Consider the following 23,495-nt stretch of genomic DNA (forward strand, 5'->3'; position numbering starts at 1 on the left):
AGGAATTATTCTGGCTCTTTACCTCGCCTGCCAACTTTCAGACTGTATAACAATTCTACAGCTAGAGAAAGCTCTACAGACACACCCGTCGATGTCACATGCACATCATCCTGAATGCAAAACAATGTCTAAAACAACAACAAACAGGTGTTGAGCTATATATCAAAATACTGTATATATATTTACATATATAGTCTGTGCCAAACATCACAACTAAATTTATCGAAACGTGCAGGGACTCTCACTATGCGCTTAAGGAAATGTCATTTACATTATAAATAGAAAACAAACAAACAAACAAACACACCAGAGCACCATAAAGCGGCCTGTTTCATCCCTGTGAAAAAGAAGCACCAAGAATCGATAATTATTATTACTGATGTTCTTCATATAAATAGGCACAGTCCAGAGTTGTACAGATTGTAGCACCATGTTTGTTGTTTTTCTGTTTTCTTTTTAGACTGCGAGTCAAGCACATATTCTTTACACAATCTATTGCGTTCTACACAATTATACTCTTGTCAATAGATTAAAAAACAAACAAACGAAAAAACATATGATACACACACGCACCATCGCCTTTGCTAGGGAAGACACAAAAGATAAATAACCTAAATTATGCACAATTACACAGTATGAGAAGACCCTCCATTCACAGTACAAGATTCATTACATTAGAAAAGGAATAACCCATCAATAAACAAACACATCAAAACAGAACAAAAACAAAAAGAAAGAGTGAAGGTTGCCCAGTAGTTTTGTGTTTTTTTCTTCTTCTTTTTTTTTTTTTTTGCATTTCCCAGTGTGTGAGGGGTGTGTTGAGGCTGTGTGAGTGTGTTGAGTGTGTGCTGGCCGGTTGAACTGGTTTAAAACACCACCACGGGTTACGGCTGCGGTGGGCAGATGGTATGGGGGGGGGGAGTCAGGGATAGAACAGGGGGGGGGGGGGGCTTGTAAGGCAGGGTTCCCGTAGCGACACGTTTAAGCACCACACCCTTTTTTTTTTTTTTTTTTAAAACAAAAACCACAATTACCTGAATCATTAGACTAAGCAGAAACACCACCAGTCCCCAAAAGGCTTGTACAGTCTTTTTCAATAGCATGGGTTCAGCAGGATGCTAGCCGTCACGTTTCTCGTTTAAATAAGGAAGCATCAGATAAATAAAGTCTTGCGTTGGAATGGTGTTCCTGTGCAGCCGGAGGAGACAGGGAAGCGGCAGTTGACGTGGCTGACCTGATAAAGACTGAATTTCTGTCTGAGAATTCTCACAATTCACTCCACCACCTGCTGTAGCCAAACACGGCATACGTGAAAAAGGTGTGTGTGTTTGAGACACATAGAAAACACAGAAAAACAAAGCACCTTTGAAACACACAAACCCCTTCTCACAAGTATTCTGTGTATGAGAGAGTGTGTGTGTGTCTGCTTGTGTATATGCGCTTGAAGTTGAAGCTGACTGTGCTGTGGTAGCGTCTGGTTGCACAGATGCAGCTGTGTGTGTGTGTGTGTGTGTGTGTCTGTCTGTGTGTACACTGGAGGTCAGAGCTGTGTAGCTTTGCCCAAACCCATTGCCATGCATCAGTGTATCATTACACTAAGCCAACGCAGCTGTAAGGGAGGTGTGTGTGAGAGTGCAGGAGAGGGACAGACCGACAGACAGACAGACAAGGAGGGGGTAGCTTCTTTATACCTCCACATAAACCCCCTCTCCACTCCTGTGCACCACAAGATAACACACACAGCAATCTATTGAAAACAGTGCAGACGACCTGCACAGCAAACAGGAAGGTCTTTGAAGGAATAGTTAGAGAGGATGGGAGTGAAAGCGGAGAAGCACTGAGAGCTCACTGGCCACGAGAACCGCGTCAGCTCACCTGCCAGACACCGCATCCACACTGAGCACATCATTTCAGCTACGTAGCACAGTCACTGTCAGAAGTCTGAACTCACCTGCGCACGCGCACACACACACAGACGGACAGAGACAGACCGACCTGTGCCAAGTACTTTCAGTCCTCTGATCCGTATGCTTTACAGTGACCGTGGTTGCTGTGTCTCAGAGTGAGTGAGTGTGTGTGTGTGTGTGTGTGTGTGTGTGTGTGTGTGTGTGTGTGTGTGTGGTGCTGTCTGTGCCGGCGTTGGGTTTCAGTGGAGCGGTGAGGGGAAGGTCAGAGCAGTGGCGAGCGGTGGGGTGACAGGATTGGCTTGGTCCACACCTGTCCGTCTGAGCTTTGCATAGGTTTCCGCTGGGTTGAGGTAGATTTCTTCATATTCCTGTCGAGGACAGGGCAAAGCCACTTCAGACAGAGCCAAGGGTGGGGGGGCCTCAATGCTCAAGTTACTGTCTGAGAATACACTTGAACAGGGCAAAATGTTTTTATATGCCATTCTATATATATATATATATATATATATATATGCAGAGTGAGTGCTTTGGTAGACAGGTTTTGGCCTCAGACTGTTTTGTAACATTGAAGATGGTGTATTTTCTATAAACTACGATCATCTTGACATTCTACACTACGGTGGGATTTAAAGTCAACCAGGGGCTTATGAAAATTCACCATGTCAAACAAAGATGATCTGTAACTACATGAGGTTTGCTATTAGAAAATCATTACCATGTAAATAATATCCTAGCATAACTTTTAGAAGTACATAGGAACATGGCTCAAACTATCATTACGCTAGGTTCAGGCACCACCTAGTGGCAACTCATGAAAGTCACACCAACACACACACCACAAAAACACATCTCTCCTAAGCACATGCAAACCCTGGGTGAAAACAACACCCCCCCCCCCCCCCCCCTCAACCCCACGTACCTTTATTGGAGAGGGGCCGTGTGGGCAAGACCCTGACCCCCTCCCTCACTGCCGCTCCTCTCTCCCATACTGTTCCCACCCCTGTCCCTAAAGCCTACACCCCCCTCCCCGTGGCATCTGGCTGCTATCTGGGCCGGCTGGCCGAGGCCTGAGCCTGCAGCCCCACAGTCCTCCAGGAGGTGCCTGAGCCTGACGAGGGGGGCAGGGGGGCCAGGTGCGGGGGGTAGTGCATGCTGAAGGAGGAGCGGGAGGAAGATGAGGAGGACATGACAGAGGAGGAGAGAGAGGCAGAGGCAGAAGCGGAGGCAGTAGACACTAATGCAGAGGAAGAGGAGAGAGAGACAGAGGGAGCGGAAGACACGTGCATCCTGTGGTGATGCTGCAGCAGTGTAGAGGTGGCAGAGAGGGAGGGGGGACGAAGAGGAGACATTGAGCAAGGGGGGGCAGCGGGGGCAGGGAGAGCGTGAGGGGCACGGGCGTGTGCAGGACAGACTGAGTTCGGTTGGGCATGGGCAGGGGGGCCGAGGCAGAAGCTGGGGCCAGCGTGAGAGCCAGGCCGGGGCCAGAGGCTCCTCCTCTGGCCTGAGAGGAGTCCTGCTGCTGCGGCCGGGGATGGGAGGAGGAGGATGATGATGAGGAGGAGGAGAGGCTCAGCAGAGAACCCAGGCCTGCAGAGCCAAACGGAGCAGCGGAGCTTGAAACTGGCAGCGTGTGGTGAAAGATACCTGTGAATACACAGCAGATGGGGGTGGGGGTGGGGGCAGGACAGACAGAGACACAGAGAGAGAGAGAGACAGATACAGAGACAGAGCAAGAGAATGAGGGATACAGAGAGACAGAGCAGACAAGATCCCCGAGAGAGGGAAAGACAGAGTGAGGGAGAGATCCAGTCAGAGAGCATGAGATAATGAGTGATAGTGAGTCAGAGACAGACACAGGTACATAGAGAGTGGACAGAAAGAGAGAGACAGAGACAGAGAGAGCGAGAGACAGAGAGAGGGAGAGAACGGGAGGGGGCTGAGCCAAGTTTTGCATAGCTGCAAGCAAGTCCACAAGCACATACAAAAAGGGGGCGGGACAGCCACCATAACCACGGATGCCCTGTGCTGCAGGAGCATCTCCTTCGATGATTTTGCCTCATTTGAATATCATGCCATAGTTCTAAAGTGCCAGCCTCCTGTTCTGACAGTAACTGTGTATAGGCCACCCAAGCAATGTCCCACTTTTCTAACAGACTTTTCAGAACTACTCTCCATTATACACACAAACTACGATAAGATTATTATCACTGGTGATTTTAACATACATGTTGATAATGGGAACGACTCAAAGGCCCGGGATTTTATGAATCTCTTGAATTCCATGGACTTTACACAACACATCACTGAACCCACTCACAACCGTGGCCACACCCTTGATCTAGTTATTACAAAGGGTCTTACAACTGTTATATCGTCTATCTGTGACCTTGCTCTTTCTGACCACTTTTGTATTTTCTTTACAGCACTGGTACCTAAAGTTAGAAATAGTGCTGAATGTTTTATTAAGAAACGCTATCTTAACTCTGCAGCAGCTGAGAATTTCAAAGTAATGATGAACATAACTAGTGCAAAAAACCCAGATACGGGGCCATCATGTGTTAATGATCTAGTAACTACTCTAAATACAAAATTAAGGACAGCACTTGACTCTGTAGCACCATTGAAACAAAAAAAGGTTTTAGCCAAACAAAAAGCTCCATGGAGAAATGAGGAAATTATTAAACTTAAGAGATCCTGCAGAAGGTCTGAGCGTACATGGAGAAAGACCAAGCTACAGGTCCACCTTGATATCTTTAAGGATAAACTTTCAGTCTTTAATAAAGCAATAAGAAATGCTAGGAAGGATCATTTCTCTAATTTGATATCTACAAATTCTAACAATTCCAGGGTCCTCTTTTCAACAATAGACAGCCTTATAAATCCTGCACCTAAAGTAGATGATAGTCTCTTTTCCACCTCCAAATGTGAGGAATTTGCAGCATTCTTCAGAGATAAGATAACGAACATTAGGAAAAATATTGCTCAAGAAATTCCAAATGTCTTGTTTTCTGATCCCCTTCCACCATGCTGTAACAGTATGAGCTTTTTTGCACTGGCTGATATAGAAATGCTGAGCAAAATAGTGTCACAACTGAAGCCGTCTACATGCCCTCTTGATCCCCTTCCCACCAAATTTTTTAAGACCATCTTTGACTCTGTGTCTAAGGACATTCTAGCCATTATAAACTGTTCCCTGCTTACAGGTATTTTCCCATCAGAACTTAAAACTGCCCTGGTGAGACCCCTCCTGAAGAAAAGCAATTTAGACTCTTCAGTTCTAAACAATTTTAGACCCATCTCTAACCTTCCCTTTCTAAGCAAAATCCTGGAAAAAATTGTCTTTAAACAGTTAAATAATTTCCTAGATGCTAACTGTGCATTTGACACCTTCCAATCTGGTTTTCGCTCCAATCATAGCACAGAAACGGCATTAGTCAAGGTTGTAAATGATCTCAGGATTAATGCTGACTCCAAAAAACTATCTGTCTTGGCCCTTCTGGATCTGAGCGCAGCCTTTGATACTGTTGATCACAATATCCTTATTGATAGACTTGAAAATTGGGTTGGCCTCACTGGTCCGGTCCTAAACTGGTTTAGGACCTATCTAACTGGCCGGGAATACTTTGTCGCCCTCGGAGACCACAGCTCAAAAAACATTTGTATGACCTGTGGGGTCCCTCAAGGATCCATTTTAGGGCCCTTACTTTTCAGTCTATACATGCTACCCCTTGGTAGTGTAATTAGGAGGCACAACATCGACTATCATAGCTATGCAGATGACACCCAGCTCTATATTTCTGTAACACCCAACAACTACAGCTCTATTGATTGTTTGGTAAATTGCATTTCTGATATAAATGTATGGATGTCACAAAACTTTCTCCAGCTAAACCAAGATAAAACAGAGGTATTAGTCATTGGTGAAAAAAACGAGAGAGAGAAACTAACTGCACACTTAAAAACACTAGCACTTAACACCAAGCACCAAGCCAGAAACCTAGGCGTCATACTTGACTCAGATCTCAATTTTGAAACCCATATCAAAATATAATTAAAACATCTTTTTATCACTTAAGAAACATTGCTAAGGTGCAACCGTTTCTCGCTCAGGCTGACACCGAAAGACTGATGCACGCGTTTATCACGAGCAGGCTAGACTACTGTAACTCGCTTTTGTCTGGTCTACCAAAAAAAGCCATTAGTCAACTACAAACAATACAGAATGCAGCAGCGCGAGTCCTCACTAAAACAAGACGGAGAGCGCACATCACACCAGTATTAAAATCACTGCACTGGCTACCTGTTAGTTTTAGAATAGATTTCAAGGTTCTCCTACTAGTCTATAAATCACTCCATAGTCATGCACCTGAATATATAACAGACATGCTCTCAAGGTACACACCCAGTAGATCCCTGAGGTCCTCCGGCACTGAACTTCTAACAGTTCCAAAAGCCAGGACAAAGAGACATGGGGAAGCAGCTTTTAGTTTCTATGCCCCCAACCTTTGGAACACTCTGCCAGAATACCTAAGAATGGCCGAAACGGTTGAAACCTTTAAACATGCACTTAAGACATACCTCTTTGATCTCGCTTATCACTCACTGTAAAATGTATTTAACATTTATGGAACATTTATTTATTTACTTATTTCTGTCTCTTTTCAAGTATTTGTACCCCCCCCCCCCCCCCCCCCAGCAGCTGTCTCTTAGTTTGACGATAACTGTGCTGAGCAGTCCTTTATGGTGCCAGTGCGGTTAGTACGTAATTTCCTGTTCATTTATCTCTGGCAAAATGTGTCTTTTTATAAGTGTTTTGTAACTTGTAAAATGTATTTATTTAACATTAATGTAACATTTATTTATTTATTTACTTATCTGTGTCTCTTTACAAGTGTTTGTAACCCCCCCCCCCCCCCCCCCCCCCCCCAGCAGCTTAGTTTGACGATGACCGTGCTGAGTAGTCCTTTACGGTGCCAGTGCGGTTAGTACGTTTATTTTATTTTATTCATTTATCTCTTGAAAATCTGTGTGTTTTATACAAGTGTAACCCCCCCCCCCCTTTTTCTTTCCTACTGTGAGGCGCATTGTGTTACTTCCTTGTATGAAATGCGCCGTACAAATAAAGTTTGATTTGATTTGATTTGATACAAGCATGAACATAAAAAGCAAGAGAGGCATTTCACAAGTGAGCCAAGACCCTCTTTAAACACAGCTTGTACTATTCAGGTACTAGTTTGGAAGGGTCATGTTCGAGGGCAAAGTGGATCTGGACAACTGTGAAATGTCTCTGTTTTTATAAAAATCAGGGGCAAACAACCATGACGACACAAGGCACCCTGTTCAATTACTTCAATGTTTGACTGGCAATCAAAATGTATCCAATTCACCAGGTTCAGTCACATCATACTTCAAGGTTTAGAGTCTGACCCACTCAGTTTCTGAGTCACCGGTCAGCATAGGGTTACATTTAAAGCCAAAGGGCTTGTGTCAGTTCATCATAGCAAAGCAGCACAGCACAATACAGCACAGCACGAGGCAGGACAGCACAGCAAAACAGCAAAGGGCAGCTATGGGCGGCCAGCGATGGACAGCTCTGCCACTTACCTCCATCTCTCGCCCCTCACCTCCACCTCCCCTTGATGCACCCTCCACCCTTCTGTACACTCCACCTTCCCTGTGACCTTTCGATCCCTAGTAGCCCATCCGAAAATTCCCCAAACCCAACAAAGGCCCTTCCGCCATGTAAATGAATCATTCCTGTTCGAACCCCACCCCCACACCTAGCAGTAACCTTTGACCCCTGCGGCTGGTGTCTTACCTCCGGCAGCCCCTCCCGTCAGGCCGGCGCTGGAGAAGCTGCTGTGGCCGTTGACCAGGCGCGGCGGCACGCTGACTGGGGGCATGGCTGCCTGGCTGCCAAACAGCGACTGCAGCACCGAGGCGCCGCCCAGGGGGAACTGGGTGCCCACGTACTGGGCCCCAGAGCCGCCAACTCCTCCTCCGCTGGAGGTCACGCCGGCGCCGCCCATCTTGCCGGCCAGGATGCCGCTGACTCCACTGGTGGCGGCAGAGATGAAGAGGTTCTGGCTGACCAGGCTGCCTCCGGCACCGCCGACGCCCTTCAGTTCCCACTCACGGGGCCTGGCTTTGGTCAGGCCGCCAGTTCCAGTGCCCCCCTGCCGACCGGCCCCCGGGTCTTGGCTGAGGAAGAGGTTGGAGGGGAGGCAGAGAGAAGGGCTGCCCCCCATCCCTGCTCCCGAATCAGGTCGATGCTGCTGGGCGCTTGCCTTGTGCTCGGTGTCAGACACCCCTGCCCGAAATGGAGAGCCGCCCTGTCGGAGCTCTGGGGGCGTGGGCTTGGGATCAGAGATGGGGGAGAAGGTGGACTTCCACTTGCTGGATGAGGAGGAAGAAGAGGAAGAGGAGGATGAGGAAGAGGAGACATCACAGCTGCCACCTGATTTACGGCCCAGAGACCCTGAGAGAGAGAGAGAAAAACAGGACAAATGTGATTTATGACATGGCTACATTATGAGAGGTAGATGTTGAATGAAGCAAGTTAAACAAGTATCCTGAAGTCACTGGTTTCTCACCTCTGTCAGACTCTTCTCCTCTGCTTTCCAAGGAGATTGTAGCAATCTTCCTTTCAATCCTACAGCAGAACAGGCATCGTCATAGGTCATGACTGAAATAAACTTCTTCTAACTAACTTCTTCTTCTTCTTTGGGCCCTTTCCCAAACCCATACATCCTCCAACTTAGATCCCCCCGCCCCCCCTCGCGCAGGAAGAATGGAGGTGAAACTGGGTGTCTACCTGGAGCTGGAGCTGTCGGCAGGGTAGCCTGAGCCCTCGTCCTCTGAGCTGGGGGTGGAGGGGTAGCGGCCAGAGCCGTTGAGCTCAAGAGGGCGCTCTCTCTTCAGCACGGGAGGCTGGTCCAGGTCCCCTGGGCAGGGGCTGCGGCCCGACTGCTCCGGGGAGGAGATGGCCGAGATCTCCAGGGGCTGGTTGATGTTGTTCACCTGAGGGAAGCAGATGGGCAGACACCCACTCTACAGATGAGCTTAGTTACTTAGATTACTGCCGTGACAGACTTTTCAGGTGTTTAAACCACATTTTGAACATGCACAATTCAAGACTTATAGTACCAGAATGTTATGTGTTCATTACCCCAGTTACATATATTTACATAGACATTGCAGGAGGGTAATACTGTACTGATCTCTACACACAAACATTTCCCATGTATTTCCAAAGCCTGGCAAATCTCACCATGGAGTTGATGTTGAGTGGAGAACCAGAGGGGTGTCCGGTTGAGACTAGCCCAGAGAAGGATCTCCTCTTGGGGGACGTTGAGGCAGATGGTGCCCCGGTGGAGCCGCGTTTCCGGCGGCCTCGCTTGCGGCCCTCCTGCGTGCCCGGCGAGTGGTGGTGGTTGCTGTTGTTCTGGTGATGCTGACTGGCTCTCGCCGAACTGTGGTGCAGGCGAGAGGAGGAGGAGGACGATGATGATGAGGACGAGGAGGAGGAGAAGAACATGCGGCGTGGAGCCTCGCTGTCTGGGCCCTCACCCTCCGACTCACCCACCCGCTCACCACCGCCACCGTCCTCAGGGAGGATCCTGGGGGGGCCGTCAGCGTATTGAAGCACCCCTCCGGTGGAGTTGGGGGGGCTGCGACCTTGCAGGGCCAGCAAAGGGGTGGTGTACGAGGGCTGGCCAGACGCAGAAGAGTCCTGGTCAGATAACAGCACCGAGGAGTGAGGCCCGCCGTTCACCAACCCGGAGCTGGACGAGTACCCTGGGGAGAAACAACACATAAGGCAATTAACAAAGCTCTATCAGAGAACTGCGCTATCAAAGAGCTGGTTCCTTAAATAACTGTCTCCGGTTATGTCTCAACTGACGAAGAAATGGAGTTTTATACATTGTCTTAGATTAGGAAGATCAGCACAAGACTTAAGGGAAGGGACCCACCTGAGGTAGGAGTGAGAGGCTGCTTGCCATTGGTCTGGCTGGCTGAGGGGTCTCTTCCTTGGGACACAGGACTAGGTGTGCTCCTCTGAAGACAAACAGCGGGGCATTAGTTTGGGCGTTAAAGAGCAAATCAGTCTCTCTGCAGGCTATCACCCTGAATGCTTTTATTGTTGACTTCACAGATCACCTCCACATTACAAAACTGCAACAGTTAAAAAGACACAAAAAATTACTCTTTTGCTAAATTTCCTAGACCAACTGAACGTGTGCTTAGGTTAAGGTGACAACAGACGAGCATCTAGGGTGTGTGGCCTGAGCCCGAGGTCTGTGGGCTAAAGATGGAGCGGCGACCCTTACCAATCTCTCGGCTCGGCTGGGCAGCACCACGCTGGCCAGAGGGATGCTGACGGGCAGCTTGTTTGGGTGCACCGTGCTGAGAGGGATGCTTATTGGCAGAGAGGTGATGGTGTCCTTCCCCCCCTGAGCACAAAGGACAAATCATCTCACATGAACACACATGTAACTACATAATGTACACATGTAAGCGACTAATCAACTCACTAACCACGAAACAAGCCCCCTAGGAAATGTACAACCTCACAGCCTACAGACATTCCATTCCATCAATTCCTTAACCTGACACTTTGGCACGGAGTACAGGTAGTGTTTTGTTTTTAGTAGTGTGCATTCACTCCCTTGGAACTGAACCATGATCTGTGTTGAGCTGTAGGAATCCACCAATCAATTTGCCAATGAATTTACCAAATAGAGTGGCATCACATCCACACATGCACAGTAAATACATCTCACACACATACTTCCATACAGCATGTGCCATGTACAGGACCTCCTGCTTACACACTGATGAAATACATACCCTTTCTGAGCCTCTGGTCTGCTGGGGGTCCCCTGGGCTGGGGGAGGGGCTGCCCTGTTTAAATCCTAATGGAGGAGAAGAGACCACACCCATATCTCCCCTGAAACACACAACGTGAAGATCACACACACAGAAAATAAAAACGTATAATGTTACACACACTGTAATAAAATAAACTCAGTTATTATAAAAAAAAAAAAAGTCGTGCCTTTGAGCATTAAGGTTTAGACAATTAGGTACTTAAGTAATGGCTTCAATTTCATGTTAACCTTCATATCTCACTAATTATAGTCTCATGATGGGTCAACAAAGGCACCTGTTAATACTAGCAGACCTGTGTAAGAGCAGTCCTCTCACCTGTGTGTGGTGAAGCTGCGCAGGGGGCCCGAGTCCTGATTGAGGTGGCGGCGCAGGGCAATCTTGGCTGGGGAGAAGCGCGTGTAGTCAGGCTGCGTTTGGCCCAGCTGTCTGTGTCGGCCGTCGGGGGTGGGGGGCACCAGCTCGTGGTCAGGTGAGATGGGCAGGTAGCGTGACAGTAGCTCGTTCTTGGCGCTGCCGCCACGCTCGAAGTAGGGCGAGGCCGTGCCATTCATGGACAGCTCCGGGCTCATGCCGTTGAGGGCAGCTGCGGCTGTGGCGGCTGGGCCCAGGCCGAGTCTGGGGCTGTCGGACTCCAGGGAGTGCCTCTGGTCCAAGCCGGGCAGGTTCTTGCGGTAAGGGGAGCCGTCGCACGAGCTGTAGGACTTGAGCTGCAGCAGCTCCTGCTGCCGCTGACTCTTCTCCAGCTCCACAATGCTGATCTGTGGGTTGGACACCAGGGGGCGCTATTAGCATGTGTACAGTGACACAGCATTACACGCCACACAACCACTGCTACACTGGTGATCATTGTTGACAGTAGTAATGCTGCTGGTTCTGTGGGTCTCTCAAAATCCTCTATAGCAGGTGTTCTCAAACTTTTGCAAGCTGGGCCCCCGCAAAGCTGGTTAGGTGTAGTTGGGGCCCCGCCAACCCCGCCACTACACCACTATAGATAGATAGATAGCATATAGTTGTTGATAGGCCTATGGTCATACCTTTGGTCAAGGTTAGGCTATCCTTATTGTTAGGCCTATACAGACAATTATTATTACTATTACTTCTATTTATTATTATCATTGTTATTATTATCAGTAGTAGCAGGCATATTAGTAGGCTATTATTATTAGCAGCTATGTGAGCCTGCATGCTTTCTTATTATTATAATCATTATCATTATAATCACCATCATTATATTATTACTATTATAACTAATGATAATCGACCCATTTTTATTATTGGTGTCATTAGGCTACTATTATTTTTGCGGGCCTCTTGTGATCTTTTTCAAAAATCTTGCAAGTCTGTCAACGTGAGAAATTAGCCTACTTTGCCTTGCAAAGGTAGCAATGTTTAGTTGTAGTGCAATGTTTGTTTAACATAGCCTCAAGTCATCCTCGATCTGTGCACGGTTGCAATATTTAGTTGAGCGCAGTCAGTCTTGAGAAGCCTTCCTCACACAAATATGTCGAAATTACTCAAATTAGTCGTTAGATAATGCTACAAATAGGCCTACTGCAAGTGCAGGAGGGTAAGTGGAGTGAGTCTTTAAAAAGACTGTTTATAAAGCAATTAATATATGAATGATCGAGGAAACGAGAAAGATCGCACATACTCTGCAGGGTGTCGTCTCAGTGAAGGTGAACTCGTTACATGCCTGCGGTTACTTTTATTCACGGAAGCGTAGGTGCAACTCACGTTCAAATGATAACTCTCCGTTTTAATTGGTGGATCAAAAACGAAACTATTTTTTTTGTTTGTGCCAGTCCATTCCCTTGCATTTCACCACGGAGGGAGCTTTCACTAACCAGTGACAGGTCGGCAATGTTTCGTTTTTTTCCGTCTGTGACATCGCGCGCCCCCCCCCCCGGGTTGCATGTAAAGTGAGGGCAGTGATGGAAAAGGACTACTCCACAGATATGAACCAAACTGCAATAATCTAAAATGCACTTGACTTTCCTAAGCCTATACTAAAAGGGTAGAGTAACAGCTCTTTCAGGGGTCGAAGTGAACAGCAGATGTGCATGTACCTGCAGCTCCAGGCAGTGGCGCTGTTTCTCTGAGATCTGCCGACGGAGGTTCTGCTTCTCCTTCAGGAGGCTCTCCACACACAGAGATCCCCAGTCAAGCTTTAGCTCCTCACAGCGTGCCTTCAGCTGAACATACACGTTGATGCCATGTGCCCAATGAAAAGACAGAATTTAGAAAGGTGCTCAGTGGGCCCGGTCACCTCCAATATGCCTTGATGTGACATGGCTTTTAAAACTGGATGGAGGTGATGAATGCTACAATGATGTTGGGTCTGTGTTTATGTGTGTGTGCATATGTGTGTGTGCGTGTGTGGCCTCACCAGCAGCAGGCTCTGGTCCTTTAGCTTGGACATGTCTTGCTCCAGTTGTCCGGTGTGTTCCTTCAGCTGCTGATTGTGGGTAGAGATCTCCGTCTGGGCCTGCAGCAGATCGTCCAGTGTTAGGGCCTTCACACCCAGCTGGAGAAAAGGGGCACAGTCAGGAGTTATGAGCGGACATTCAAGGCATCACCGCTGAAGCTTAGCTACAACCGAGCTGTGCGACTTTGACAAAATAACCTCCAACAGAAAGCTTAAAATTAACTAATACAGTGAACTAACAGCCAGAGATTTCTTTGATACCAAGAAATATTTTCCTTACAATATGGTAATACGTGGTCAGTCATCATGTGCACAGCAATGGGTGTGAGACACATACTCACCTCCTCCAGTTTTGCATGGAAGAGCCCTTTGATCTTATCTTTATGAGATTGACACACATTCAGCAACTGCTCCGCCTGACCGGACAGCTCATTGTGCCTTACCTAGAGAGAGACATAGAAGAAGAAAGTGAGGGAGAGCCGATGAGAGTGTGTAAGGGAGTGAGTGTGTGTGTGTGTGTGTCAAAAATACAGAAGTAATAAGAGTACATAAACACTGCAGTGAAGAGAACAGAGTCCAGGGTTGACCATAAAAGAAAAGCAATATCAGCTGAACTGCAGCCTCAAAGAGGAAAGAGCAGCGGCCCATGATCAGTCATAGTCACTGGGCATGACTGGACTCGGGTGTGTGGACTTTACCTTCTCCTGCTCCAGGAGCTGCTGCAGGTTGGCACGGTACTGAGGAGTCTTCATGTAGGCCATAAACTGCATGTATTGAACCTTGAAGTTATCTGTGCAAGAACAACAAGAACGCAATATAAGCCACCGTTCAAAAAGTGAAGATAAAGGCCATTTCACCACACATTAGACATTCCAGAATCTGTTGTAATGGGAACAGGAGAAGAGGTGGCACATGTAACTATGGTACAGCCAGGTTGTGAGGTTAGAAGACAGGAAACAGAATACAAATGAGAAATGTGTGGTGGAAAGAGGGGAGGTGAGAGGAGAGAAGGAAGAGGGGAGACAGAGGGAGAGGAGACCATCTTACCCAGCAGCTGCTGAAGGGCAGGTGGGGTGGGCCCCTGCAGGAGCTGGCTGGAGGCGTAGTGCTGCACTTTGGGAGGTAACTGGTAGAAGGGGCTCTGAGATGACCGGAATGCATCTGCAAAGCCAACCAGAGAGCAAGAAAACAATGAGTCCATCTGCAGCATACGGGCCTAAATATACACTCAGTCATTCTCACATAACTTACACGCAATACCAAATCAATTGAGACATCAACTCTTCTGGGCAACATACTACAGACATACACGAGGTGACCTGCTGTATGACAGTAAAAAGCTATAAATCAGAGCCGCAGCTGGGGCCAGGGTACTAGCAACAGCAGGCTGTGCTTGAATGCAAAGATAGAGAAGTGTGGAAAGCAGGAATTCTCAGGAGTGACCTGCACTGCCACATCTGAAGAGTTGGACATGCAATTGTATCTGGGCCGAATGTGTAAGGTTCTAACGAGGGAGAATGGCATGACGAGCTGCCCTGTTGCAGTAGCCGGCTCACCCTGAGATGGTGCGGCAGAGAGCGTTTTTGCGTGCAACAGCTCCAGAGCGCTCTGGCCCTTTTTGTTTTTGCGCTGGGCAGCGACTGTGACACCAGGGATGGCGGCAGCACCGGGGGCCTTCTTGGGCCGGCCTCTCTTCTTGCTACCCAGCTTGCGTCCCTTGGTGATGAGGCGAGAGCGGCGCTGTTTGGGCGAAGGTTTGGTCACGCTCAGCAGCCCCGGCCTCTCATCCTCCCCACACGAGTCTTGCTGCTGCTGCTGCTGCTGCTGTTGTTGTTGTTGCTGCTGCAGCACATACATACACACAGACACACAGTCACGTGGACAAACACACACACACACACGTGGACAAACACACACACCCACGTGGACAAACACACACACCCATACACAGTCACGTGGACAAACACACACACACACACAGAGTCACGTGGACAAACACACAACCGTTATTTACGCCTCCACAGAGCAACCCGCTGAAGTTGATATAGAACTTTAGAAGAGGAACAAAAACCATAACTGAAAACTTGTGGAGCTGGATGTGTGGTGTGGAAAGAAATGTTGGAGTACGTGCCTGCACGCGTGCGTATTGAGGGGGTGTGTTGCGGGCCGCGTTCCGTACCTTCTGCTCCCGGGCCTTAGTGGGGGTGGTGGTGTTGCTCTTGCTGTCCTTATCCTTCTGTTGACGCCGCCTGACTGCCTCCTGTTCTTCCTGAAACACAGGCGGCACATGTCAATGATGCCAAGAACACTCTGCCAAACAAACACACACACACACGGTCTATCCACATGTCATAACAATCTACCCATCTTCCTACACTGGAACATTGTACGCCTGAAAATGATGAAAACAAAGACTGAGCAGTAACTTCCTAGGATCAAAAACCCTTGCTGTCCTACTACAAAAGGGGCTGATTTAACCGTCAAAACTCGGGCCAAGATACCACCTTATATTTGAAACTCTGAGACCGGCCATTAGTCAGTCCCCCCAGGATTTCGCGGGCCTTTTTTGTGATAGTTGCGGCCTAAAATTCCTGATTTTGCGGGAGCTTTTCCAAAAAGTTGCGATGAAAGTTGCGGTGTTTTTTAGGTGTTTGTTGGATGAAATTGCGGGAGTAAGTGAAAGTTGCGATAAAAAAGTTGCGAATTTCCCTCTTTGTAATTATAATTTAGTTATTGGTTGAAAAATAAGTAATTAATAAACAAACATTCATTAAAGAACAAAACTATTGATAAATGGTCCCCTAAATAACCTTACCAACATGCCAAACAAAAGATTACCATGACGACAAAAATGTAGCAAAATAGGCTGTTCTGCCCTCTGCTTATTTAGGTCAGCAAATGTGTATTGCTTGTATTGTTGTTATAGAAACAAAAACAGTATAGTATTGGACTTTTACTTTGACATCATTAAAATGTTCGTGTCATGAGAATGGCAACAGCTGTTTCCCTCACACCCTCGAAAACAATGACTACGTGTTTTGACTGTTTCATACTGTGATAAACATGTTTAAGTGACCTTAATTTAATTTCCATGAACTGTGTTATACTGTACTGTAATTATTAGTAATATAGCGATATGACCGTTATTCATTCATAATTCCTTTAATGGCTAACGTTAGCACTTGTTAGCCAGCTGTGCTGTAATCTGTTGTTGCTCTGATTCTTGATGTAACGAGTATAATAGTAACTTGCTGTGTTTAGTATACCTTCTAAGTATTTTCTGTATTACAGTTTCACTCATAAATTTCACCTGACAATCAATAAAGGAGCAAGTCGCTCGCTACTTAGCTTGTGTAATCGAGTTTGGCTGTATGTTTACCTACGTTAATGTACTGGTGGTGTAAAACCGTAGCGGGAACAGTACATAGGCTTTACTTATCCACAACGAAGTAAGCTGTTGGTATTACAAAAGGACCACCAGTAAGACTGAATGAAATGTTATGAATGTCTCAGCCTTCACATATAACGAAAAAAAAAACAGCCTGTGTCACTGATCTGTCTGTCTGACGTCCTTCCTGCGTTTCTGCCGTTCTCATTCTATGCTGATCAATATGTTTTGCTATCCTTGTTGATTTGTTTTATCCGTATAGGTGTTTATGTTGTTCAATTTCATATATTAATTTAAAGTCGTCCAATTTCAAGTTATCCATTCTTCAACACTGGCTGCTACCTTATCAGCAGAACGTAACGTTAAATCTCCATGGCAACAGCTCTAGAGGGTTTGGGAAATAATCGGATTCATTGCTTCCTTTATTATTCACAGCAAAATATATAATTTTCATTACATTTCATAGATGTATTACCAGACTCTATGTAGAAAGGGCCATGCACACCTTGCAGAAAATTATAAAAATTGAAGCTAGATCTATTTCTGAATTATCGGAGGACATGGGCTGCGTTCCGTTTCCACCTCTGGTGTAGCCATTCTCATTGTTTACAACGGATTAGAACTCTGCTAGTTTTCCGCCCTTGGTGTAGCCGGGGGAGGGAGAAAGTTGTGGGAGATGACAATGATTTGTCAAATTTGCGGGAAAGTTGCGGTGATGTTTTAAAATTGCAACGTCGCGCTGAATTTGCGGGGAATCGCTGAATTCGCGTGAATTGGTGCGATCGCAACATCGCAACTTCCTGGAGGGTCTGATTAGTCACACTCATCAATACTACTACAGGAGGTTGAGGAATAAGAACCAAAATGTACTCACCCTGAGTTTAGGATTTTTTAGGCCAGAAAAATAGTTTTCAAGCTGTAAAAGACAAGCATAAAGTCATGATTAGAGTGTGAGAGACAGGCCAGAGCTCCTAACGCTGACAAAAATACAGGCATACAGATAAGAGCCAGGAATGAGCGGGAGGCAGACACTCACTATGGTGCGGTCTATCGTATGGAGATAGTAAGAAACTGGCTTCCCAGTCCAGGACACCGAGCCCCTCAGGGGGGAAAGCTCCACCACTCGCATTATTGTGCCAATGTCTGCAACACACACACACAGAGAATGCATAGCCTTTACACTCTAGCTCACAGCCCAACGGCAGTCCAACCCTGACCAGAACGCCCCCACCCTCCATTCAACTCACCACTCAAGTTTCGACTGTTGATTCTAAAGTTGAGAGGTGCAAAGGGTTTTGAGGATACAATTTTTCCACCTGTACAAATGACAAAGGAAGTACATGAATGTAAAGAGGAACTCAAGTAAACAAAACCGACAGCCTCAAAGACCAGTCATGTCTAAGACACTGAAGGTCATATCACCCAGCCCCCCCCCACCCCCCGACCAAACCGATCAGAGGGCAAGGAGTTAGCAGCCGAGATCGTACTTCACTTCTCGTTTAGAAATGGATAAGAGTGGGGTCACATGAGGACATGGTAAGACTGAAAGCATGCAGTTGAAATGGAAGCGCTAGCTCTAAATTGAATTTGGACTGAGTACAAGAGACAGGCCACATGGAGGAGCTTTTTCCAACTCCAGAGCCACCCACCTTCCTTCATGTTCGCAAAGCGCTCCTTCAGCTGATGGTCCACCTCCGGACCGAAGGCAAAGTTATTCACAAAAATAACACTGTCAAGAGGGAAGAAGAGATTATAAACCAAAAAAATAACAAAATGAAAAAATAAAAAATAGTCACTGCAAGCAGGGGAAGAATCTGGAAAATTCCAATCAGAATCAGAAGGTTGTATATGCTGCTATAGCTTATCTGTGTCAAATCTAGCTATTTTGCCAGCAGAAAAAAAGCTGCCATTACGCTATAGAGGAGACATGAATGGATGAGGAAGAGAAGGAGGAGTACTCCCTACCTTGTGTTGGCTATCCTGTCTCTCCACTCTTCCGAAAGGAAGTCACCCCTTTCAAGCTGGAGAGTGAGAACCAGAAAACAATGAGTACACAAGTAGCTATTAAAAGGAGGAAGTCGCCCTGATTAAAGGCTCGTAAATGCACATCCAGGCTGTCTCTCACCGTGTAATCTCCATGCTTCTTCCCATACCACTTCATCCATTTCCTAAACTCTGAATCCATTGCCTGCAGAAATGCAGAGTTAAGTCATGCATCCGCACCTTATAGTATGGAAACTGAAGACGTCTTTCAACAAAGCCATTAACAAGTACAATATGCTGGGAGGTCTATATGTGTAAATTCAGCTCATTGTACCTCTGCATAAGTGGCAGGGGTTTCTGCTTTCTCCACTCCATAGTAGTGTTTACAGTTGGTCGCTGCGGCAACCTGTAGCACTACCTGGCCCACACCTGCAATGAAAGAGCACAGAACAAGCCTAGTCAACACCATGTGGACAGTTCACCGGCTTTATAGAAAATAGCTCTTTGGCAGCTTGAGAGGTCTGAACTGACCACTGCCTAGGTCCACGAAGGTGTCCTCCTCCATCAGCTCCACCTCGTCAATGATCTGTGCCACCAGGTCGAACGAGGTCTCGCCGTACACCTCAGGCGAGAAGGGCTCATAGTTGTTGAGTTTCTCGGGGTCGGTGATGGAGTGATTGTAGACCTGCTGCAGGATGTGCCGCAGTAGCCCGTTTGACGGCCGCTTGTTCAGCTTCATGGGCTGCGTAGTGCCTTTCCACTTTGAGGAGGAACGCACAGACAAACACGCAAGCATTAACACAAGTGCGCACACACACACACACAATAGCATCACCATGTAAACAATCACAAACAAAAACACACAGAAAAAGGAGAAATGTCAGTAACACGGGTGGTGCATATGGAAAATCTCCACAGGCCAGTGTCAAGTGGCAAGCGTCAGGTGTGTGTGTGTGTGTGTGTGTGTGTGTGTGTGTGTGTGTGTTTACTCAAACATGGAAAATGCAAGACAGCTCACAGGAGGGATTGCAATTTTTAGGGGGCTTGGCTGCTCTTAAAAGGCAAAACTGCAGATGTCTGCTGACCGAGGACAGGTTTTACAGCACATGAGGGTTGTGCAGGAGCTTTAAGAGTCCTGAAATAGCCAGACTGTAAGGGATCTTCACATTTCTGTGTGAGTACTCTCTGCTCCCTGGCAGTGGCTGCATCCCGCACTGTAGGGAAGGCGACTACAGCAGCCCACTGCCAGGGAGAGCAGTGCAGACAAGCTAACACTGTGCAGGGACTCCTGCCTGTGGCCTGTTGTTTCGAAAGCAAAAGCATAGGTGTCAGGTTTTTGTTCCCCAGTAAGTCTGTGTCTGCGTGCGTGTGTCTGTACTCACCAGCTGGTGGATGCTGTCGATGGCCCGGTTGTACTTGTCGCACAGCCTCTGCATGCTCTCAAAGCTGCAGGAAGTAAAAACAATAGATCAGGAGAGAAGAGCAACACAGGCTATATTCAAGACAGTTTCGGTCTTTAAGACAGCCCATGGACAACACCGCAACATCTGTGATATTCTATTACACTTCTAATAAATACTGTCCAAGATGGATTTGTGGGGAACTGGAGCTCACCTTTTGGTGTCGTAGTCAATGAGGACATAATTCTCCATGGCCAGCTTAAGATCGGGGATCTCCTCACAGACCCACCTGCAGATGAACAGGGAAGAGAAACAGTTATCAGGCATGACAGTCCTCTGATGTCTGGCCAGATGAAAGGCAGTAAGGATAAGGAGGCAGTCGCGTACCTGATGGTCTCGATGATCTCATGCGCAGCATCATGGTGTTTGTCCTGAAAAGAAAAGGAGAGGATAACAGACAGGGGAGAGAAAGAGAGAGGAGAAAAAGAAAGAAAGAAAGAAAGAAAGAACGAACAAGGTTACAAAACAATTTTCTGAGCAATTACATGTCATTAAGAGGAAAAAGTCAAGAGGCGAAATGTCATTTGAGGACTCCACAACCACACCATTTCCACCACCCCATTTCCTGCCAGGCCCCACTAGGCCACTAAACTGAGTAGATCACATAGAGATACAACAGAGGTTGTACAGAGGTTGCCGTGGAGCTTATGACAAAACAGAATATTTATCCAGTTACTGGAGCAGCCTGAAGGCCAATTCATAGTCCCAGTGATAAGTGGCGCTCAACAAACAATTGACATAAAAGACTAAAGAGACAAAATGATAACGCAATCTCGTAACAGATTCCTTATTGTCCGATGATGTTATTGCCAGCAGAGGTGACCAATCAGAGCACACTGGACGCACTCATCGGGAGTTGGGGGAACTTTAAGACAGGAGCTGTAACCTCATTTTAGAGGTTATATTTAGATGTTCAGTACAAGAATAATGTGGTTTCGGATTATTGAAGCATGTTAATCTATTGTAGTAGACCCAAAAAATGTAATTATCAACACTGAAAATGAACATGAATGAGTTACCCTTTTACAACTTGAACTAGTTAACTAATGTTAGCCAGGTAACTGAGTTTGCATAGAATTTACGCTTTCTGTTCTGAGCCAGTTTGTCATCAGTGACAGACAGAAAGCCCACAAGTGCTGCACTGTCACAACACCCTTTTCATTTTCAAGCTACACCCTTCACCTGGCCCTAGAAACTGGCCTTGAGGCTGCAGCTGGGTTCACAGATTCCCAGAGCAGTAGAGAGACTCCGCTACGATCTCGGATATCTTGCTGATCTCATGCATTCACTTACCCATTTAGCGCTTGGCTCTGTGACACACGTAGGGTGTACGCGTGAAAGCGTGACCGCCACTCTGAGCAAGTGTTTGCAGGGGGGTGACCTTACGGAGCCACTTCACTGTCTGCATGTCAAAAGGACTTCAGAGTGACACAGACCTGAAAGAAAACAACATCGAGACCACTCGACACCTCAGGCATAAAAATCCCACAACCCCTCACAAGCAAAGAGCTCAGGGACAGTTGTGTGGCATTCCCCAAATGCTCTGGTAGACCTACTCTGCTTACACCATGCTAGACTAAGCAGAATGTTTTCCTTAATGGCTTTACTTTCCTCCAACATGAGTGGATTTTATTTCTCTCGCTCCTTGGAATGCAATACCTGTGAAGCAGGACTGGCATGCCAATATAGGTACATTTCAGACCTGTGGGAAAACATAAGAGAGTGAGCCGGTCTGTGCTTGTGGTAAAGGAAATGCTGCAATGAGAGAGAGAGGGAGGGAGGAGGGGGAAAGGAGGGGAATTGCAGAAGTGAGGATAAGCAGTGAACAGGAGGAGGTGGAAGGAAAGAGGGAGGAGGGTACATGGGGATGGGTGGACCTCCGAAAATATACGGAGCGAGTGAGAGAGGGCAGTGCATCGAGTTCACTCCCGAGCTGCTCCGCAGAATTCTTTTCCCGCTCTGCCTGACCCAATGACCTACTTTCTGCTGCTGCTGTTGTTGCTGCTGCTGCTAAGCGCCAGGCTACAACCCCTCCTGCCCGCCCCAGTCCAAATACAGCCCCCTTCTGCTGGCTAAAGCCAAGTCCAGCCCTCCTCCTCAGGCTCTGCTCAGCCCCTGCACGAGCCCCATGCAACCACCGCTGGCTCCAGCCAGCCTCCTCTGGCCCCGTCCTGCACGCTCCGGCCCAGAGCCTGTCGTCAGCTGAGCAGTGGCACTCTGCCACAACAAAACTCCTCCTTTGGGGAGTGTCATAGGGTTCCCGCTCAACATTGCCGTCCTGTGTGCGCGCACACACAGACAGATGCAAACACAAACGTCTCCTATTTATAATCAAACCGTTATATTTCGCGCGCCTGCATTCCTGCCAGGACACACACACACAAAGATTAAGGGCAGCTCAATTTCAAACTTCCAGGATGCAGAATTGCACGGTGTTCAGCAGAACCAGTGCAGACTCGGAGGTCTTAAGTCTGCTAATGTCACCAGAGTGGCAGCTCACGTAGGTCGTGAGTAGGGCAGGGTTAAGCTCATGGCACCCACCTCTCAAAATGGAGGCCAGTCCAGACTAAGAGAGCAGAGTATGTGAGTGAGTGCACACACACACACACACACACACACACACACACACACACACACACACACACACACACACTGTGTCCTCTGCGTGTGAGAGGAAGGAGGTGTTCCTGCTCCTACTCACTCTCTCACACACACACACGCACATACGCACGCAGGCTCACACACTACCACGGCGCACAGCAACACTAGCGCGGCAGCTAAAAATAAACTCTGGCTGAGAAAAGAAACACCCAAAAGAAGGGGGAGGGCGAACGAGAGAAAGAAATAGAAAGAGTGTAAGAAACCATGACAACCAAATCTGACCCGGTTTCTCTCTCATTCTCTTCACCTCCCTCTCTCCCTTATTACAATTAGCTACGTCGTGAGTGGCGTGTTCAGTGTTGCGTTTGACACACACACACCTTCTCGCCAGTGAGCATGACTCACACTTGAAGGCGTATATGTGTGGGGGGGACTACACCTTGTTAGTACAAAGCCCACGGAATACGTGACTACCCATTACGTCAGCAGCACTCTTTCACCGAAAACAAAAAGGGCAAGAAATTCCTGTCCACTACGTTCTCTCCACCAACGCCCCCCTCCCCCCTCCCCCAGATGACGACAGCTCTCTGCCCTGACGCATTCCTGGCTCGCGTGACCATCCTCCCGTGTAGGACTGAGCTCAGTAGACTCAAGTGTGTGTAAGAGAGTGTGTGTGTGTAAGAGAGTGTGTGTGTGTAAGAGTGTGTGTGTGTAAGAGAGTGTGTGTGTGTGTGTAAGAGAGTGTGTGTGTGTGTGTGTAAGAGAGTGTGTGTGTGTAAGAGAGTGTGTGTGTGTGTGTGTGTAAGAGAGTGTGTGTGTGTAAGAGAGTGTGTGTGTGT

At 47.4% G+C, this 23,495-nt stretch overlaps 1 protein-coding gene across 8 annotated transcripts in view; it reads right to left on the bottom strand.

Annotated features, from left to right (window-relative positions):
* Positions 1-1,015: 1,015 nt before the first annotated feature.
* dot1l (DOT1-like histone H3K79 methyltransferase) overlaps positions 1,016-23,495 on the bottom strand; it is a 30,710-nt gene continuing 8,230 nt past the window's right edge. The window contains exons 2-29 of one of the 8 annotated variants that reach the window (XM_031575376.2): positions 20,383-20,426; positions 20,210-20,284; positions 19,978-20,041; positions 19,127-19,355; positions 18,930-19,024; positions 18,738-18,800; positions 18,578-18,633; positions 18,262-18,341; positions 17,860-17,928; positions 17,649-17,755; positions 17,487-17,528; positions 15,356-15,484; positions 14,781-15,066; positions 14,272-14,385; positions 13,923-14,014; positions 13,566-13,667; positions 13,186-13,323; positions 12,866-12,991; positions 11,115-11,557; positions 10,758-10,857; positions 10,238-10,360; positions 9,881-9,965; positions 9,178-9,704; positions 8,722-8,957; positions 8,501-8,559; positions 7,726-8,385; positions 2,827-3,551; positions 1,016-2,275 (exon numbers count right to left, since the gene is read on the bottom strand). In XM_031575376.2, coding sequence (XP_031431236.1) covers positions 3,142-3,551; positions 7,726-8,385; positions 8,501-8,559; positions 8,722-8,957; positions 9,178-9,704; positions 9,881-9,965; positions 10,238-10,360; positions 10,758-10,857; positions 11,115-11,557; positions 12,866-12,991; positions 13,186-13,323; positions 13,566-13,667; positions 13,923-14,014; positions 14,272-14,385; positions 14,781-15,066; positions 15,356-15,484; positions 17,487-17,528; positions 17,649-17,755; positions 17,860-17,928; positions 18,262-18,341; positions 18,578-18,633; positions 18,738-18,800; positions 18,930-19,024; positions 19,127-19,355; positions 19,978-20,041; positions 20,210-20,284; positions 20,383-20,426 — 4,554 coding nt within the window. In that variant the 3' untranslated portion in view covers positions 1,016-2,275; positions 2,827-3,141. Of the gene's footprint in view, positions 2,276-2,826; positions 3,552-7,725; positions 8,386-8,500; positions 8,560-8,721; positions 8,958-9,177; positions 9,705-9,880; positions 9,966-10,237; positions 10,361-10,757; positions 10,858-11,114; positions 11,558-12,865; positions 12,992-13,185; positions 13,324-13,565; positions 13,668-13,922; positions 14,015-14,271; positions 14,386-14,780; positions 15,067-15,355; positions 15,494-17,486; positions 17,529-17,648; positions 17,756-17,859; positions 17,929-18,261; positions 18,342-18,577; positions 18,634-18,737; positions 18,801-18,929; positions 19,025-19,126; positions 19,356-19,977; positions 20,042-20,209; positions 20,285-20,382; positions 20,427-23,495 lie in introns of all 8 variants that reach the window. The other 7 variants (XM_031575380.2, XM_031575375.2, XM_031575379.2 and 4 more) reach the window with 7 other exon arrangements.

The sequence above is a fragment of the Clupea harengus genome, chromosome 10 (assembly GCF_900700415.2).
Source record: "Clupea harengus chromosome 10, Ch_v2.0.2, whole genome shotgun sequence".
NCBI lineage: Eukaryota > Metazoa > Chordata > Actinopteri > Clupeiformes > Clupeidae > Clupea > Clupea harengus.